Source organism: Phyllobates terribilis, unplaced genomic scaffold (genome assembly GCF_046119375.1).
Source record: "Phyllobates terribilis strain yellow unplaced genomic scaffold, ASM4611937v1 Scaffold_8__6_contigs__length_399053987, whole genome shotgun sequence".
Taxonomy (NCBI): Eukaryota; Metazoa; Chordata; class Amphibia; order Anura; family Dendrobatidae; genus Phyllobates; species Phyllobates terribilis.
In genome coordinates, this window is record NW_027362768.1 from 312,426,032 (window position 1) to 312,446,992 (window position 20,961).

Below are 20,961 nucleotides of genomic sequence, written 5' to 3' on the forward strand. Positions count from 1 at the left end.
TGTCGGGTACCGATGTTATAACTGTATACGGCTGCTGAATTGCCGGCTTTTCATGTTTCACTGACACTGTTCCCATCGATTTGGGCAATCACTGTAATGCCACAACCAACATGGCTGTGGCATTACAGTGAGTGGCAGACAATCCCTGCATGCTGATTTGCGCTCTAAATAGCGGCAAACATGCAGGACGGGGACCCGAGCTCCCGCCCGAGCATCGCGCAAGTACTCGGCGAGCTCCGAGCATCTAGAGTACTGAGATGCTTGGGCGAGTACCGAGCAGTGGCGAGCATGCTCGCTCATCACTACTCCTTACCTATACTACATGTATTGTACTGCTCTTTGCCTGTACTATATGTACTATACTCCTCAGTAACTGTACTACATGTACTGTACTGTTACTTGTACTACATGTACTGTACTACATTCTCCTGCTCTTTTCCTGTATTACATGTACTGCTCTTTACCTGTATTACATGTACTGTACTGCTCTTTACCTGCACTACATGTACTGTACTGCTCTTTACCTGTACTATATATACTGTATTGCTCTTTGCCTGTATGACATGTACTGTACTCCTCAGTAACTGTATTACATGTACTGTTCTTTATCTCTACTACATTTACTGTACTGCTCTTTACCTGTATTGCATATATTATTCCGCCCTTTACCTGTACTACATGTACTGTACTGCCCTTTAGCTGTATTACATGCACTGAACTGCCCTTTACCTGTATTACATGTACTGTACTGCTCTTTACTTGTACCACATGCACTGCCCTTTACCTGTATTACATATACTGTACTGCTCTTTACCTGTATTACATGTACTGTACTGCTCTTTACCTGTATTACATGCACTGTATTGTTCTTTACCTGTACTACATGTACTGTACTGTTTACCTGTACTACATGCACTGTATTGCCCTTTACCTGTATTACATGTACTGTACTGCTCTTTACCTGCACTACTTATATTATTCTGCCCTTTACCTGTACTACATGTACTGTACTGCCCTTTAGCTGTATTACATGCACTGTACTGCCCTTTACCTGTATTACATGTACTGTATTGCCCTTTTCCTGTATTACATGTACTGTACTGCTCTTTACCTGCACTACATATATTATTCTGCGCTTTACATGTACTAGATGTACTGTACTGCCCTTTACCTGTATTACATGTACTGTACTGCCCTTTACCTGTATTGCATGTACTGTACTGCTCTTTACATGTATTGCATGTACTGTACTGCTCTTTACCTGTATTGCATGTACTGTACTGCTCTTTACTTGTACTACATGTACTGTACTGCCCTTTCCCTGTATTACATGTACTGTACTGCCCTTTACCTGTGCTACATGTACTGTACTGCTCTTTACCTGTATTACATGTACGTATTATTCTGCCCTTTACCTGTATTACATGTACGTATTATTCTGCCCTTTACCTGTATTACATGTACGTATTATTCTGCCCTTTACCTGTATTACATGTCCTGTACTGCTCTTTACTTATACTACATATATCGTCCTGCTGTCTTCCTGTGCTCTTTGGATATCGGGTAATGGTGGATCCATTTGGTTATTTTTATATAAGAAGCAGCCCTATTCTTAATAAAAAAAAGTGATTCACAGCCTCCAGGAGCTTCATCTGATGCTTATACATAAGGATTTGCCGTATCCGTATTAGTTATGTTCCTTACATTTCATTTTTTATTATTTTTGGACATTTTAAGGTCTTCGGTAGTAGTAGTTTTCTGAGTTTTGGTGACAATATTTTCAGTTCCTACGGTCATCCCCTACCTTCCTAGTATTGTAACTCGTGGGAACACTGTTTTATTCTTGACTCATGTTTGGTGTATAGTTAGGTTAGGAAGGTGTGTGGTCACAATAATCGCCTCTTGAAAAAGTGAATTTGTGTGAAAACAAAAAAGGGATGAAGGAGCAGATTTTGGAGCAATGAGTAAGAACACGAGTTGTGGTGGTCCTCACTTAGGGATTACTAAATCATATCTGAGTAATGCACCACATTGATAAAGTCCCATGAAAAGGTGATGACGCTTCTTTGAACAAATCTGATGACACTTTATAAATGTAAAAAATACATTCCTGTATTGAAAATGTTGTATCTTACATTATTCCATGTATCATTACACATATGTACAGTAGCAGATCACACTTTACAGTAATGCACCTGGTATGGCAGTTGAGGATTGTGTCCTGGGGTTGGGATCTTCTCATGTCTCTGATTCGAGGGTAGAGTTCCTCTGCGTCTTGGATCATGTGAAATCAGACAAATCCTCCAGGAATTTTTGCGCTAATCTTATAAATGTCAATTGTTCATTCATTTCTAAGGCACATAGTTATAGCAAATAGCAGTCCAAAAATGCTGGTCACCTCAATCCATGCTGTTACTCAGGGACGTAGGGTTCAGGTCTCCTATGCGGATTTTTTTCATGTCCGTAAATCTCAACAATGTGCATTCCGCTAATAGTCTGTATCGCAACGTTAGAACCAGGGTCCAGAGATCTGCTCGAGCGGTCCTTACTGACTTTATTGTGACAATACCCACAATGCCTCTCTCTATAACTATGCGCCATGTGATCATTATTACAAATGTCTTGGCATCTGCAAGAGAAAAAAAAAAGTCATGTATTTGCATATTTGAGAAAAATAAACCCAAATTCATCACTGTTTAGTTTTGTATGGCTTTGCACCTTTTTTTTTTTTTTGCACCCAATTCATTATTCTATTTGCACCTGTCATGGGGATACCGCTACAGAGAGGGGCCGCACGATCATGGCGTCTGGTTACATGAACTCCTGCACTGATTAGAACTGCTTCATCATCTTATTATACAGTACAGGTTTTTTTCCTAACTGGCAGTGTAAGGGTTAATCAGATTGTCTCAGCTGTTCTGTGTTGGCCACTCCCCTCTGCTATATATATGCTCGCCTCTGGAGCTTGGGAATTGCCAGTGATAGTTCTTACTACCTGGTTAGGAGTTGAATGTGAAGTTCAGTGTTTGGAGTTGGTGGTTGGAGAGTTGTTCTGAAAATTTCTGCGTGGAATTTGTTTGTGTGTTCATCCTCATCCTCTCCTATTTCGTTTCACCTTCCTATACCTCCCCTCTGTTCCACTCTGTTGTTTGGCAAATGTATTTTGTATGATTGTAGTTTTCTTTAATCCCTGCCTGTCTTTCCTTGTTTATCTGGTTAGTGTGTTCCTATATACTTCGGCCCCTCACCTCCCTGTGTAGGAGAGGGATCAGATAAGGGCTAAGTTAGGAGCATAGCAAGGTATGTGATGCCAACGTCTCCACCTTCAGGAGTAATCCGGGGGATAGGGATAGACTAGGGCGCCCCTAGTTCGAGGGATTGGATAGGTGCACACAGTCCCTAGTCGCTATGTGACAGCACCTTTTTTAAGTCTACTTTATATGTGCTCGCCTGTAGTAGAGTAGAGTTTAACGATTCCAGATGTTTTTGCCTGATTCATCAATTGCAACTTTTTAAAAAGTTGCAAAATTTGGGGCAATTTCACTTTAGCCCCTCTGGTGTATTTCCATTTTTGGTGCAATTGTTGCCACTTTTGGCACCATAAGTCACAAAAGCAGTTCAAGACAGAAAAAAGCGCCATTCTTTACTTTGCGCCAAATTCACAAATCATGTTGATGAATTTGGCACCAAAAATGGCAACTAATAGCACAAGACAAAAAGAGACAGTGTCTTAACAAAAAATGCTAATGATGAATCAAGGCCAGAATCTTTTAATATTATGTTCTAAAAATCTACAAATAATACATATATGACGCGCCCCCTGGGCCGTGGGGGTACCTGGAGCCGGGCCTGTAAATGCTGGGGGTACAGGTCACCGTGGCGGTGACCCGGTCCGTGACCCAGGGCGGTCAACCAGGGTAGTCTATGGGTGTCTGTTATATATAGTCCGACTACGCCACCTGTGGAATGCGGTTATTGGGAACAGCCGCTGTGGAGCAGTCCACTGAAGCTGATGGTGTGTGCAGCAAGGTAATGTGACTCCCCACAGGAAGAGTGGAGCTTCAGGGCAGCATGTATAGATGATGGTGGTGATAGTGCAGGGATGAGTAATGACAACATGGAGTCCTAGGTTTTCTTTACTGGTGGCAATTATATAGGCCCCAACGGTAGTACTTGCTAGGGATGAGGGCCTGGTCAGTCTGGGAGCAATCCTAGAATCCTCCTGGCCAGGTGGAGTTGTAGGCCTGCCGTTCTGACTGTACTCTTTGGCTATCCCACTTATAGTCGTGTTGTAGCCCACGTCGCTGAGTGTAACGTGCTGTGCTCACCCGTATGGCTGGCGACTCGGATCCCATGGATTCCTCGCTCCTCTGTGGCAGCACTGATCCTCTTGTGTGGCTGAGCCTCCAGGCTTTTGATGGGGCCAGGAGACCTACAATCTCCTGCCGTGCGGTTTCTGCTGCTGGGTATGCAATTCCCACAGCCTCGGACTCCGGTGTCCGGTTCTCTGTATGTACTCCGGCCAGGACGAGCTCTGCCAGCTCCAGTCCTCAGTTCCTTGCTCCTTCGTGTCCTACTTGACTCCTCACTAGACTCTGACTCTAGACTCCCCAACCCCGCCTCCAGACCCAGTTATAAAGGGCAGGATCCTCCCCTTTCTGGTCTGGGGCAGGAGGTATTGCCTGTAATGAGTTCCTGACCAGGAAACCCCTGTTTTGCTCCCAGACATGGTATTACTACCACTGTGGCAACCAGACCCTCTGGGGTGCCACATATACATCACCACATTTAATAACTTTGCAAAAAGATTATATTATGTAACATCCCTGGCGGCGTGCTTGCATGGCTTACCACCTCCCACCATGCATGACCGCAATCTTACCTATCAGGCCAGGCTGCACACTTTGCTCCAGTACCTGCTGTTTGTATGTCTCTTGTCTGCTGGCTTAGGGCGGCGGTGCTGTTACTTCCTGATTCTTAAAGCTACAGTGTGCACAGTCCTAATGCGTCCCCAGCCTATTGCTGTGAGTCACTGGATACTTAAACCCCCTCCACCCAGTAGGAGGTGCCTGAGCAACACTTTCCATCTGTGTGTTCCTTGCAACTGAGTTGCCAGGTCCTGTCCTGTATCTAGTCTGTTTCTGCCACCCTGGGGGCTGTATACCCAGGCCTGTTACCTGTACCTGTGACTTCAGTCAGTTTCCACCACTCTGGGGGCTGAGTTCCCAGGCTCGTTCCTGTATCTTGTTCCTGGTTCAGATCCTGTCTGAACAGTGTCCTAGTCCGTTACCTGTTTGTTTCTATGTCTGCACCTTTCCCTTTTCCTGCAGTATCTGAACCTGCACCTAACTCCAACTCGTTGTCTCTGTACTTCTGTTTGTGAGTTTTGTGTCGACTCGCTACTTCATTGCAAGTACCTTGTGTGTATCTGGTTCTGCTTGTTCTGTTTCCCTACCTCCGTATCTAACTCCTGTGTTCCAGCTATCTTCTTGTGTTTTCCAGTCTGTTCCATGTGAACAGAGCCCTTTCCTGTCTAGAGCATCTGCGGGTTTTGCTCTGCTCTGCTTGTCTACTGCATCTGCGGGTTTTGCTCTGCTTGTCTACCGCACCTGTGGGTTTTGCTCTGCTCTGCTTGTCTACCGCATCTGCGGGTTTTGCTCTGCTCTGCTTGTCTACCGCATCTGCGGGTTTTGCTCTGCTCTGCTTGTCTACCGCATCTGCGGGTTTTGCTCTGCTCTGCTTGTCTACCGCATCTGCGGGTTTTGCTCTGCTCTGCTTGTCTACCACATCAGCGGGTTTTGCTCTGCTCTACTTGTCTACCGTATCTGCGGGTTTTGCTCTGCTCTGCTTGTCTACCGCACCTGCGGCTCCGTTACAGTGTCCCAGTCTGTACTGGTCCCTATCCTGCCTGCGTTCCTACCTGCCAGTACCCGCCTGTCTACATGCCAGCCGTGCCTGCCAGTGCCCACCTGTCTGCATACCAGCCGTGCCTGCCAATACCCACCTGTCTGCATACCAGCCGTGCCTGCCAGTGTCCACCTGTCTGTATGTCAGCCTAACCTGCCTGTTCCTGCATTCCCCGGTGTGGGTCAACAGCTGTGACCGGGGTCTGACCTGGAGTAACACCTGGTCCCTCTGCTCGGTTCCTCCCTGGTTCACGGAGTCGACTGAGCAGCCGTGTGACCTTGGTCGGACCGAGTTGATACTTAGTTACGCCCCTCCAGGCACTCCTTGATTCATAGTCCAGTGGTATCACTAATCATGCTCACGCCAGTCAGTCCGGGCGTGTGCGTAACATATTACTTACACTGATCCCAATTTACAGCCCTTATACTCCAGAGCGGCACTCACTATTCTGCTGGTGATATCACTTTGTGCTTGTGTACATAAATTACATACCCTCTACTAATGCTGAGCTACATCTTGTACTTCAGAGCTGCACTCGCTATTCTGCTGGTGATGTCACTTTGTGCTTGTGTACATAAATTACATACCCTCTACTAATGCTGAGCTACATCTTGTATTACACTTCAGAGCTGCACTCACTATTCTGCTGGTGATGTCACCATGTACCTATGTGCATACATTACATACCTTTTACTAATGCTGAGCCTCTACTAATGCCGAGTACTGCACTTTATGAATGAGTAGTCATGAGAATGCCGTACTGGCACCATGGCTGCCATCACTGAACAAAGGTGCCAAAAGTGTGACACATGACCACTGATTAGCTGCAGCAGCTACATTGCTTATAGCCAAAGACTGTGAGGACCCATGGATCGCCAGCTCTACACCTGCATAGGGAAGTCTAAATCCTTTTTTTTCTTTCACAACTTTTGCAACTGTTTAACAAAAATGAAAAAAAAAAGTTGTATAACTCCTAGTCATACAGACAGTTGGCACCATTGCTAGACTTGACAGTCTGTGACTTGGAGGCCACTGACCTGAATAATTTACTTGACTAAGTGACAGAAAAACTGCCAATCGCTAGGGAAAATGCCATCCGAGGGAGCCAGCTAATTTAGGAAGGAGTCATCATGTAGGTAAGGTAATTGGAGCAGGAAGTTTGCCTTCGGTAATGAGCACAATTTCCAGTAGAACATCATTTTTTTTCTTTTAAATGTGCTGCAGACTACACATTGGCAGCACAGAGGCACAATGGTTAGCACTGGGTTCAAGTTTGATCAAGGGTGACATTAGCATGTACGGACGTAACTGTAATAGGTACGGCGGTTGCAATTGCACCCGGGACCCGTGGATTAGGGGGCCAAAAAAGGTCCCTTTGGCATACATGAAAAGACTATTGCTGTTAAAGAACTGTGATCGCTGGGGGCCCTGTTGGAGATTTTGCAATGGGGTCCACGAGCTTCAAGTTAGGCCCTTGGGTGCATGTATGTTCTCCCAATGATGCTTCGTACTCTATGGCTGTGGTTAAGTGGCCAACGCAGGCGCGACCCAGGCTGCCTGACAGTCAATTGTACTAGCTGCATAAGAGATCTGGAAGGTTAAATTGGAGAAGCCAGTCAGGGGACCAATAACTAAACAGTTTGGCAGCCATTGTCATTCCAGGTACCATAAGTAGGTCCCCCTAGTGCTCTGCCATTTGTAAGCCATTATATATTTTGGACCCTTGGTCGCCATCAATCTGCTACTTCTGTGTTCAGACCCAGATCACTCCCTGACCATACTCCAGATAAAGTAATGGTTTCACCTAGACCTTTCTGACCACTCTCTGCTTGTTTATCCTGCCTGATCTCCCAGACTTTGATCTGATTATCGCTGACTATGCATTTGGATCCAATTGTAGTCTTTTCTGATCCTGACCCGGTTTGTTTTTGTATTTTCCTTCAACTCGCTCCACCGGTGAGCAACCACTCGGCATATGCAACCTGCTAGGAGCCCCTGCAGCAAAATAGAAAAGACCTCTGTAATAGCAGATTAAAGGGAGACTCTCAGACCCCTTTAACCAAGTGGCCTGACCATGGAAGCCCATTTTCAGCTGATTGTTACAGTTTGTATGGGCTTCTACCCATCTTAAAAATATAATAGGTTAATTGTCTTTCTAGCTAATTGGCTCAAATTAGAGATCAACAGAAAAAATTTGAGTAGAATTGAATTCTACTCAAATTTTATAAAAATCCGTATTTGGCAAAAAGTAGATTTTTTAGCAATTTGCTTCCACATGGAGCCAGCGGCCACCATTTTTCTGAACCGTAAAGGGCCATGAAAAGATTAAAAAAATACTTATACTCCCCTTACCGCTCTCCCTCCACTCCTCATTGTTACCCATATGGTCTTCGTGGCATCTTCTGATCCTCTGCCACTCGTGCTGACACTCTTACCCATTCGGGACTGTGGGCTCTAATCAGGCAAAATCATGGCGCATGTTATGGCGTCATGACCTTACTTCTATCTCGTCAAAGCCGGAAGTCCCAGCTCAGTGTGAGAGGCACGAGGATTTTGACGCGAGGGATGGGGGAATCAAAAGATGTGACGGGGATGGCCGGATGGCAGTGAGTAGCGGAGTGGCCGGAGAAATGAGTAGTAAGGTGAGTGTAAGGATAATTTTTAGACTATATTTGATCATTTTTGGACTGGAAAGACTCCAGAGCATAATAAGGGGCATTACATTTGTGGAGAATAAATTCTCTTCAAACTGAATTTCCGATAAATTGGAATTTTGCCTGATCCGCTCATCTGTATCTCTAATATGTGCGACATAGGTACAACCCATTTGATTGCTGACCCCACATGGCACAAGGACTAATTAAAGTAGTAGCAAATCTAGTATATGCCCATGTGTTGTCCCATATTATATGATAATGAAATTATATATTGTATATTTGATCCTTACCTACAAAATCCCTGGTTCTCATAAGCCATATTCATCCAGTCGTCAATTCTCGGCCGACTCCCTGGCTTGTTGTTATTGTTATTTCTTCCTTTCATTGCAAAGTACGCGGCCTGCATTTTCTCCAGCTCCTCACACTCTAATTGATGCCACATGACCTTGTCTCTGCACAACGCGAGATGATAAAAGATTAGATGAATGCGGGAGACAAATCATCAGTATATGCATATTGTCAATGCACCTTCTCTCGGAGCCACATCTAACAGCGGAGACTTCAGTCTCATGTCACAATTTGATATATTTTGCTGAATGTTACATTCTGTTTGTCTTCCATTCACAGTTGAGAATATTAACATGAATCCATTTTGATCACGTACAACCCTTTTCTGCTTTCAGCTTCATTGTTTGGGAAGCCGCTTATCCTGCTATGCATTTTATGGGAAAAAAAAAACAGCAGAGCGGCAGATTCTGAAGTATAAATGAGAAAATTCTGTATGTTTTCTATAAAATGAGAAAAAGTCTGATGGCTCAATCACAAGTCAATCTGATAGAGGAAACTTTTCATTTTTCACCTCGATGTTCACCTTTTTTTCATAATTTTACAGTCTAGATATAGAATAATTTTGCAAAAAAAAAAGAAAAGTAACTTTGTCTGGTAATGATTCTGAGTCATAAACTTTATTACAGGACTGAATGCAGCAGAAAATAATTCCAGCTAGAATCCGCTGTAGCAAACAATGCATCAAAGCACACATCTTTTTAATGCAGATTTTATGTGGAAATGCAATGAAAAAGGTAAAATCCAGGATGAAAATCACAGATTTAAAATCCACAGTGCCTGTCAATTTACGGCGCAGAATTTTTAAGCATTGCGTGGATGAAATTTTATGTTATGCTGCAGATTTTCTGCACACACTGCAATAGAGGAGAAAAAACACAGTGCATTCGCTATGTGGAAAAATACAATTTTTCAGGAATTCATAATTCTGCAGACCTCAAGCCTGAATCTCACTATTCTTTGCTTCTTCAGTTGGAAATGTAATCTTAATACTACACAATGGTTACACAGTAACTTATATTATATATATATTATTTACAATTTGGGATAACCCAACAAAAACCCTGACTAACAAGTTCTAAAACTTAACTTTTATTATGGATTAAAATAAATATGGACTTTCTAGCTATGGTCGCATCCCCTGATGACACCGCATCTGCGGTGAAACATGTTGGAAGGACATGCTCTAGGAAAAACTCTCCTGTTTCCCCTATAATGTTGACACCCCGGGGTGTCACTAAGTGATATTTTGGCAGTTGCCTCTACATTATATTAGAATCATTTAGGCAATATAGGGACAGAATGTTTCATGTTTAGTATTACCCCGACTATTTTAATCCATAATAAAAGTTAAGTTTTAGGACTTGTTAGTAAGGGTTCCTGTTGGGTTAACCCAAATTTTAAATAATTGTCATAGGTAACCCTCCCAAGCCCTTACAAGAGTACTGTGCAAAAGTTTGGGGCAGGTGTGGAAAAAGTGCTGCAAAAATGCTTTAGAAAGTAAAGCGCTACCAGTTTATTTTTTATCTATTATCAAAATGCAAAGTGAGTGAACAAAGGCGGAATCTAAATCACATCAATATTTTGTGATACACATGCATGCAGTTTTAGAAGGAGCTCAGCAGTGAGATTGTTCCAAACATCTTGGGAGAACTAACCACAGATCTTGTGTATGAGGCTTGTGCAAATCATTATTTTTTTTTTTTAATGTGCAAATCCTTTCATCTCTTTCTGTAATCCCAGAAAGACTCGATCAGACACTGATATCAGGGTTTGTGAGGGCTGGATCATCACTTCCAGGACTCCTTGTTCTTTACACTATAGATAGTTCTTAATGACATTGGCTGGATGTTTGGGGTAGTTTTCCTGCTGCAGAATAAATTAGCAGCTACTGTAATTAGACGCCTCGCTCATAGTACTGCATAATGGATAAGTATCCGCCTGTATTTCTGAGCAGTGAGAATACCATTAATGCTGACTAGAGATGAGATGATCGATTTGTGGAGAATCAAATTCAAGTCGAATTTCCTAAAATTCACGGCTTGATGTGAGTTCGCGAGTTCAAACATTTTGAGATTTGATTTGCGGATCGGCAAAAAACAAAAAAGCAGAGAAGAAAAAGAAGCATCAGAGAGCGGGCTAATGTCATTTTGCGTTTCCACATAATGCCCTGCATCGATGACATCTTACGGACTCGCACAGTGGTGGTCAGTACCAGGGCCATTACAGATCAGTGGTTCCCAGTGGAGCACAGTTTGTACGGCAGAATCATTTTCCATCTCCAGAGTCACTGGGTAAGTCTCTCTCTCTCTTGTACACTGTGTGCAGAATTATTAGGCAAATGCGTATTTTGATCACATGATACTTTTTATACATGTTGTCCTACTCCAAGCTGCATAGGGTTGAGAGCCAACTACCAATTAAGTAAATCTGGTGATGTGCATCTCTGTAATGAGGAGAGGTGTTGACTAATGACATTAACACCCTATATAAGGTGTGCTTAATTATTAGGCAACTTCCTTTCCTTTGGCAAAATGGGTCAGAAGAGAGATTTGACGGGCTCTGAAAAGTCCAAAATTGTGAGATGTCTTGCAGAGGGATGCAGCAGTCTTGAAATTTCCAAACTTTTGAAGCGTGATCACCGAACAATCAAGCGTTTCATGGCAAATAGCCAACAGGGTCGCAAGAAGCGTGTTGGCCAAAAAAGGCGCAAAATAACTGTCCATGAATTGAGGAAAATCAAGGATGAAGCTGCCAAGATGCCATTCGCCACCAGTTTTGCCATATTTCAGAGCTGCAACGTTACTGGAGTATCAAAAAGCACAAGGTGTGCGATACTCAGGGACATGGCCAAGGTAAGGAAGACTGAAAAACCACCACCTTAGAACAAGAAACATAAGATAAAACGTCAAGAATGGGCCAAGAAATATCTTAAGACTGATTTTTCAAAGGTTTTATGGACTGATGAAATGAGAGTGACTCTTGATGGGCCAGAGACTGGATCAGTAAAGGGCAGAGAGCTCCACTCCAACTTAGACGCCAGCAAGGTGGAGGTGGGGTACTGGTATGGGCTGGAATCATCAAAGATGAACTTGTGGCACCTTTTCAGGTTGAGGATGGAGTGAAGCTCAACTCCCAGACCTACTGCCAGTTTCTGGAAGACAACTTCTTCAAGCAGTGGTACAGGAAGAAGTCGCTATCGTTTAAGAAAAACATGATTTTCATGCAGGACAATGCTCCATCGCATGCATCCAACTACTCCACAGAGTGGCCAGTAAAGGTCTAAAAGAAGAAAAAATAATGACATGGCCCCCTTGTTCACCTGATCTGAACCCCATAGAGAACCTGTGGTCCATCATAAAATGTGAGATCTACAGGGAGAGAAAACAGTACACCTCTGGGAACAGTGTCTGGGAGGCTGTGGTGGCTGCTGCACGCAATGTTGATCGAAAACAGATCAAGCAACTGACAGAATCTATGGATGGAAGGCTGTTGAGTGTCATCATAAAGAAAGGTGGCTATATTGATCACTATTTTTGGGGGTTTTTGTATTTGCATGTCAGAAATGTTTATTTCTAAATTTTGTGCACTGATATTAGTTTACCTGGTGAAAATAAACAAGTGAGATGGGATTATATTTGGTTTTTATTAAGTTGCCTAATAATTCTGCACAGTAATAGTTACCTGCACAAACAGATATCCTCCTAAGATAGCCAAATCTAAAAAAAAACCCACTCCAACTTCCAAAAATCTTAAGCTTGGATATTTATGAGTCTTTTGGGTTGATTGAGAACATAGTTGTTGGTCAATAATAAAAATAATCCTCTAAAATACAACTTGCCTAATAATTCTGCACACAGTGTACAGTGTAAGGTCTTATGGTCAGCAGTGTCCTCTCTCTTTCTCCTGTAGAGTGTAAGCTCTTATGGTCACTGAGGTCCTCTCTCTTCTGTAGAGTGTAAGCTCTTATCGTTAGCAGGGTTCTCTCTCTTCTCTCCTCTAAGTGTGTGTTTTGAACAATGACAAGCTTTCCAGTATTGAAATTTAAGCATATTGATATGTTGCCAATAACATTTTGTGGGAAAATTTATTGAATTCTGCAAATTCGAATTTCAAAAGATTCTCTCATCTCTAATTCTGACCAAAGCCACAACTTAATTTTGCTGAAATGCTGCCCAAAATTTGCCAGGACATTCCACCATGCATCACTGTTCCTGCAGACCCTCATTATTGTATCGCTCTTCAGCCTTTCAGCAAACAAACTCTCTTCTACTACAGTCAAATGTTTCATATTTTGACTCATCGGTCCAGAGCACCTACTTCCATTTTTCTACACTCCCAATTCCTATTTTTTTCGGCATAGTTGAGTCACTTGACCTTGTTTCTATGTCAAAAGCATGGTTTTGGAAAGCGTGGGAAAGTAACAATGACTACCTTGTTTGGGGCTAACTCACAGAAATGTGCATTCAGTTAAATCCAGTAAACTGATTCCTTTATGAAAATTACTTCACTGGGGGTTGGGGTGGGGGAGGGGAGGTGATAGTATTCATTCTATACCCCTCTGTGCTTTGCATGTTTTTTAATGTGATTATTCATGTGTATGTTCTTTATTTATTTGTACGTAGATGGACTGTGATTGTATACATTATATCTTTATATACTATTTTAGACTGTTTTTTAGAATAATGCTTATTTCTTCCTCCACCCCTTATTTTAACCCCTGCCATTTTGGATCTAGATATATCTGTTACATTGCTCTGTTTGTTTTGCCTGATGAAGAAGTTACTCCGAAACGCGTTGCAGTAACTTTAATGCAGTAATCGCTTTACAGGACTTCACTGCCCGTGAATAAATGATGAGACCATAAGCACCCCATTACCATAATGGCCCTCAGAATCAAATGCTCTGGTGGGCCCAATGTTCTTCAGTCTGACACTGGCTCTACTGTATCTACAGTAGCACAAACCATCAGGTGAGGAGTTCTGTTTTTTTCAGTTTTGTTCCTTATATTGGTGATGCCCTATGTGCGCCAAAATCTCTGATTTATATTTTACAGAAAGTATAGTTTTGGTTACAATTCTTCCATGAAGACCACTTCTGGTCAGACCTCCGAACAGTAGAGTAGTGGGTGCAACTGGGTTCCACTGGCTTCTGCCAGTTCTGAGCTGATGGCACTGCTGGACATCCTCCGATTTTGAAGTGAAGTAACCAAGATGTGTGTTTCTTCTGCTGCACTAAGTTTCCTTGGCCGACCACAGCATCTACACTCCCCATTGTTGTCAATTTCTTCGTGTCTTCAATGCTGAGAAATACCAGCAGATATGTATCCATCAATCAATACCATCAGGGAGGCGTCTGTTTGGCACCAAATTTATTCTGCAGCAGGATAAAGACCCCAAATATCCAGGCAATGTCATTAAGAACTATCTATGGTCTAAAGAAGAACAAAGAGTCCAGATAGTGATGATCTGGCTCCCGCAGAGCCCTGATTTCACATCATCCAGTCTGTCTAGGATTACATGAAGAGTCAGAAAGATTTCTTGACATCCACAGAAGATGTGTGGTTAGTTCTCCAAGATGTTTGGAACAAACACCAATTTTCACAATTGATAAAAATAAACTATAAACACTTCTATTGTTTTACAGCATTGCTACCTTGCAGCATTTTTCCACACCGGCCTAAAACCTTTCCACAGTAATATATACCGTTGTGCTCAAAAGTTTACATACCCCGGCAGAATTTTTCCTTTCTTGGCCTTGTTTCAGAGAATATGAATGATAATAAAAAAAACTTTTTCTCCACTCATGATTATTGGTTGGGTGAAGCCATTTATTGTCAAACTACTGTATTTTCTCTTTTTAAATCTTAATGACAACCAAAAACATCCAAATGACCCTGATCAAAAGTTCACATATCCCAGTTCTTAATAGCGTGTATTGCCCCCTCTAACATCAATGACAGCTTGAAGTCTTTTGTGGTAGTTGTGGATGAGGTTCTTTATTTACTCAGATGGTAAAGCTGCTCATTCTTCTTGGCAAAAAGCCTCCAGTTCCTGTAAGTTCCTGGGCTGTCTAGCATGAACTGTGCGCTTGAGATCTCCCCAGAGTGGCTCAATGATATTGAGTTCAGGAGACTGAGATGGCCACTCCAGAACATTCACTTTGCTCTGCTGTAGCCAATGACAGGTCGACTTGGCCTTGTGTTTTGGGTCATTGTCATGTTGGAACGTCCAAGTACGTCCCATGTGCAGCTTCTGGGCTGGTGAGTGCAAATTTGCCTCCAGTATTTGCTGATAATGTGCTGCATTCATCTTTCCTTCAACTTTTACCAAGTTTCCGGTGCCTTTGTAGCTCACACATCCCCAAAACATTAGCGATCCACCTCCGTGCTTTATTGTAGGAATGGTGTTCCTTTCATCATAGACCTTGTTTACCTCTCTCCAAATGTAACGTTTATAGTTGTGGCCAAAAAGGTCAATTTTGGTTTCATCACTCCAAATTACCTTGTTCCAGAAGTTTTTAGGCTTGTGCTGTTTGGCGTATTGTAGGCGAGATACTTAGTGGCAGTTGCGCAGTAATGGCTTTCTTCTGGCGACTCGAACATGCAGCCCATTTTTCTTCAAGTGCCTCCTTATAGTGCATCTTGAAACAGCCACACCGCTAGTTTTCAGAGAGTCCTGAATTTCAGTTGATGTTATTTGTGGGTTTTTGCATCCCGAACAATTTTCCTGGCAGTTGTGGTCGAAATTTTTGTTGGTCTACCTGATCGTGGTTTGGTTTTTACAGAGCCCCTGATTTTCCATTTGTTAATCACAGTTTGAATGCTGCTGACTGGCATTATCAATTCCTTGGATATTTTTTTGTATTCCTTTCCTGTATTATACAGTTAAACTACCTTTTCCCGTAGATCCATTGACAATTTTTTTGCTTTCCCCATGACTCACAATCCAGAAATGTCAGTGGCTGGATGAAGAGAGTCTGTCTGGATCCCAGAAACTCACTCAGCTTTTATGCACACACTGATTACAAGCCAACAGGTCACAGGTGAGGATGTTACCTTTAGTAGCTAGTCAAACCCATTTGTGTCCAATTCTGTGCATGTTATCAGGCCAAAATTACCAGGGTATGTGAACTTTTGATCAGGGTCATTTGGATGTTTTTGGTTGTCATTAAGATTTAAAAAGAGAAAACACAGTAGTTTGACAATAAATGGCTTCACCCAACCAATAACCATGAGTGGAGAACATTTTTTTTTGTTATCATTCATATTCTTTGAAACAAGGCCAAGAAAGCAAAAATTCCCCCGGGGTATGTAAACTTTTGAGCACAACTATATATATATATATATATATATATATATATATATATATATATTAAAATAAATAATAAAAGAATAAAAAAGTTATTTTCTAAGACACTTTGTATTTTGTAAATTCCACCACCACACAGCTGGGGCACTGAACCACAGATTGAGGGAGCAGACTAGTGGCATGCATTTTACAATTCCAAATACTTGTCAGGCTTGAGATGATGTGTATTGTCTCTCTTTTCTCTCAGCAGGTTGTTTGCTTCACAGTGGTAAGTACATATAAAGGACATTGCACTTACTGTTTATGCTTCCACCTGTATCGCTGGCTAAAAAAACACATTGCTGCTAATCTGGAGGAGAGGAACACTACATAACAAAACAATGGTGATTCGCAGTAATCTTACAAAGTGTGGAGAGACCATCTTGGTTTGGATTGATGTGGAAGCCTTTCTTTGTGTAATATATTGTTTATTTCAAGTTATTTTTAAGTAATATTGTTTTTTATTGCTGGGTGCGTAATCATTTCAAAAGTAACTAGAAGTTCTCTTTTATTTAATTACTGTATGTATGTATTATTATCGTATGTTATTTTTTTTAAATATACTTCATCATTATCTTATTTTGCTTCCTTCTCTCCCAAACAGCATGCTGCAGCTTTGTTTCAATGTACAATTCATGCTCTTTTAGAAGCTGCTTTTAACTGCTGCTTTGTACTTTCCATACACTACCTTCCCAGACCTGCTCTTGCAATGTCTGCCTTTCTCGCTAGACATCATAGTATCCACTCTGTGGGGGTCACGGACGACAGAGGAAACATTATGGCCAATATTGCTGGGCGGTGCAGGCCCTGTCTAGCCAGGGATACTAGTGTGGCTGTGACTTTGGGGGCTGTGTCCGCTGTCCAAGAGCAGTAATCAGCTTCCTGCTGAGGCCACTGGGACAGTACTACACTCTACTTAAATTTTCAGCATTCTGCTGGGACTTGATAGTTCTTGTTTGGTTTATCTTGACATCTCTAGTGCTCAGGGATGGACATATCAATGGCTAATCCTGTGCAGCTGCACAGGGGCTCAAGAGGGCGTTTTTCAGTTTGTGTCTGCTAGTCACCCTGACCACATATGTTCCATAATCTCCTCCTGATTTTGAGCCAAGCTTGTCTGACCTCCTGTCTGACCTCCTGGTATTTGATCCCAGCTTCTGTTTCTGGTTTTGTCCCTCTTTACACTGTCCCACCATCATTTGACCAGCCTTGCCTCAAGCTCGCTCCTCCGGCCAGCAGCTACTACTTGAATGCAACCCAACAGTAAGATGAGGTCAGTAAAGGGTGAAGGCTGGTGATCCTCTGCGATCTGCTGGATGGAGTGGCTAGAGCCAAGTCTGTCTGAGGTTGCCTTTTGAGCTAATCACCTGAGACAGAAATTAAAAAATATTCTGCGTTTTGGGATTTTTCTGTCTGAGTAGGTGGAGGGGGATTGAGAACAGAGAGGCTCAGACAGTGAAAGTCCAGTACAGAGAGTTTGAATATAATGTAATACGCAAATTGCCTCTAGAGAGAGGAAAAGGATTTGAACTCTATAGCGCCACCTATTGAAAGCAGCAATCCTACAAATCACAATCGACCCTTTAACGAGTCGTGCAATATGACTTAGGATAATAGCCAAATCAGAATCTCAATTTGGGCAGACATGGTATTTTGGGCTATTGGCCCTCATCAGTGCAAAGTATGAGAACTGATTTGTCTAGGTGAGAGGCTCTGGACTGAGGTCTAAGGGGTAACATTTCTCCTTGTGGAGAGTGACATACCAGCTTTGGCATGTCAATGTAAGGAGGCTTATTCGCCGTTCAATTTCCTCTGGGAAATGTAATATGCAAATTGTCACTTCAGAGATGAAGAGGACTTGAACTCTATAGCACCACCTATTGTAAGTAACTTTCCAGGCAGCAGATGAAAGGAGCTTCTAAAGGAGCATGATCTGGGCAGTGAAACAGCACTACAGCATAGTGCTTGTGAGGGAAGGTAGCAAAATAAGGTAAAAAAATCATAATTTAGGCAACATGGCTGTCAGTGCTGTCCATTTCGCAGAAGCAAGGCAGGATAGGACCAGAGTAAGTGCAAAGACCCTAGAAAAGGGAAATATTTCTTATGGTGACCCATAGCTGGCCTGGGAAGCCTTGAGTTAAAAAAGGATGACACAGTAAGATGCACTGACCAAGACTAGCACTAGATATGACATAGCAACACCTGAGAGGCCGGACTGTGAGTCGTACAAGAACAGGAATTCTTGCATTGTTCAGCAACAAGTTATATTTATTTAGGGCTGATCCCCACTATCTGTGAAGAATTCTGGATCCTGTACCTATACACCTTAGATAGCAGCTAATTGAACACTCAGCTTGGCATCACCCACTACAAACGTTCTGCTGAACTCTATGCCACAGCGTGCTTGCGGAGCTTTAGCAGGTAATTATGTCCCATGCCATAGCTCCTGGAAACTGCAAAAAATATACCATTCACCAATTCATATTAACCAACATTTCAATGCCCTACGCGTAGAACTTCCCAGGGACAGCCTCAACCTGCCCATGTTTGGTTGGAGGTTGCACAAACCCTACTTTGTGGTTCAGTTCACATAATTATCCCCCAAAATCAGAACCATTTGTAAGCATTTAAATTCTCCTACCCACAGTTTGGCTTTACCCAAGGATTTCTTGTCTTCTGAAAAAGCCATAGAGCTTCTACAAGACGTTTATTTTTCCAACACTCGGACAATTTATCAACAATATTTGTTTTCACATTTCACTGGGATTTCCACTGTGTGTTAATTACTCGGCAGTGACATTGTGGTGACAGAGACCTTGACTCTAGGTTTATTTTTACCATTTAATTAGTTTAATCTTCCACCTTCTGTGAGTTCTATCTGATATTCACACAGTTCAGAGCTATTTATCCAGGGCTATAGACTGGCAGAGCCGTGGTCTATATCCTTTGGCACAAGACAGTATTTGTGCATTACATTAATGTGTTATCAATATGCTTATTTATTGTGTAAAAAACTCCTAATATTGGAAAAGGAATAATATTTCAAGTGAACCTGTCTGCTTGGAAAAGTTGTGCAATCCTCTAGGTACCATGTTGTAGTTCTGGAGAAGCTGAACAGATTAATGTATAAAGTTTTACATCCAGCCGTGGAACTGCAAACAGCTTATCGATGGGATGTCGGATCCCCATTGATCTTGATTACTTATCTTAGAAAGTCTAATCAAAAGTAGAGGGTAACCCTTTATGTTTATTGTTTTCTATAGAGTAAAGGTTTATGGATGTAAATTAACAATGACAATTTTTGCAGGATGGACATCATTTTTGCTAAATAAAAAGAGGAAGCTTACATGCCTCATTAAACAATGCCGTGGTCATTGTAACATACCTGGCGGCGTCCTTGCATAGTGGTCCATCTCCCACTGTGCAAGAGCGCGCACTTGATCTCCAGTCCAGTCTGCTAGCCTGGCTTCCCTCCATGCTGTCTGCTTGCCTCTGTTTCTGCTGCTTAAGGGTGGCGCACAATCACTTCCTGCTTCTTGTAGCTGCTGCAGGCACACCCCTTGTGCATCCTCAGCCTATTGCTGTCTGTCATCTGGTATTTAACCCAGCTCCTCCCTGGAATCCATGCCTGAGCATTGTGTTCTGTCATTTGGCTTCCAGTCACTGATGTGCCAGGTCTTGTCTATGCTTCCTGCCTTGCGGTATCAGTTCCCGTGTCTGAACTGTGTCCTGTCTGAACTATCTTCTAGCCTGTTGTCTTCTGCCTATCCTGGAGGCTGTATTTCCAGGCCAGTGTGAACACGCTGCTAGCCTGTTCTTTCCGCCTTCTAGGGGCCGCATACCTAGACCCGTTCCTGTATCTTGCCTGTTCCTGTCTGAACACGCTCCTAGCCTTTTCGTTCCGCCTTCTTGGGGCCGCATACCTAGACCCGCTCCTGTATCTTGCTGCTGTGTCTGTTCTTGTCTGAATACTCTCCTAGCCTGTTACCTGTTTTTCTCTATGTCCGTATCTTCCCTTTTCCTGCAGAATCTGATCCCGTACCTAACTCCTACTCGTTGTCCCTGTACTCCCGTTTGTGAGTTTAGAGTCCTCTCGCTACTTCATTGCAAGTATCCTGTGTGTACCTGGTTCTGCCTTTCCCTTCCAGTCTGTTCCGTGTGAACAGAGCCCTGTCCCCTCTGCTCTGCCTTGCTCACCGCTCCGGCGGTTCTTGCCTGCTCTGCCTTGCTCACCGCTCCGGCAGTCTCGCTCTGCTCTGACCCTTTGATCGCTGCTCCGGCAGTCTCGCTCTGCTCTGACCCTTTGCTCGCTGCTCCGGCAGTCTCGCTCTGCTCTGACCCTTTGCTCGCTGCTCCGGCAGTCTCGCTCTGCTCTGACCCTTTGCTCGCTGCTTCGGCAGTCTCGCTCTGCTCTGACCCTTTGCGCGCTGCTCCGGCAGTCTCGCTCTGCTCTGACCCTTTGCTCGCTGCTCCGGCAGTCTCGCTCTGCTCTGACCCTTTGCTCGCTGCTCCGGCAGTCTCGCTCTGCTCTGACCCTTTGCTCGCTGCTCCGGCAGTCTCGCTCTGCTCTGACCCTTTGCTCGCTGCTCCGGCAGTCTCGCTCTGCTCTGACCCTTTGCTCGCTGCTCCAGCAGTCTCGCTCTGCTCCCTTTGCTCGCTGCTCCGGCAGTCTCGCTCTGCTCTGACCCTTTGCTCGCTGCTTC

General features: G+C 43.2%; 1 protein-coding gene across 1 annotated transcript in view; it reads right to left on the reverse strand.

Annotated features, from left to right (window-relative positions):
• Window positions 1–2,159: 2,159 nt before the first annotated feature.
• The window catches only part of SUSD3 (sushi domain containing 3), a 94,890-nt gene continuing 76,088 nt past the window's right edge, over window positions 2,160–20,961 (reverse strand). Inside the window, exons 4-5 of the mRNA XM_073644554.1 lie at window positions 8,855–9,016; window positions 2,160–2,629 (exon numbers count right to left, since the gene is read on the reverse strand). Of these exons, the coding sequence (XP_073500655.1) occupies window positions 2,413–2,629; window positions 8,855–9,016 (379 nt within the window). The 3' untranslated portion in view covers window positions 2,160–2,412. The remainder of the gene's footprint in view (window positions 2,630–8,854; window positions 9,017–20,961) is intronic.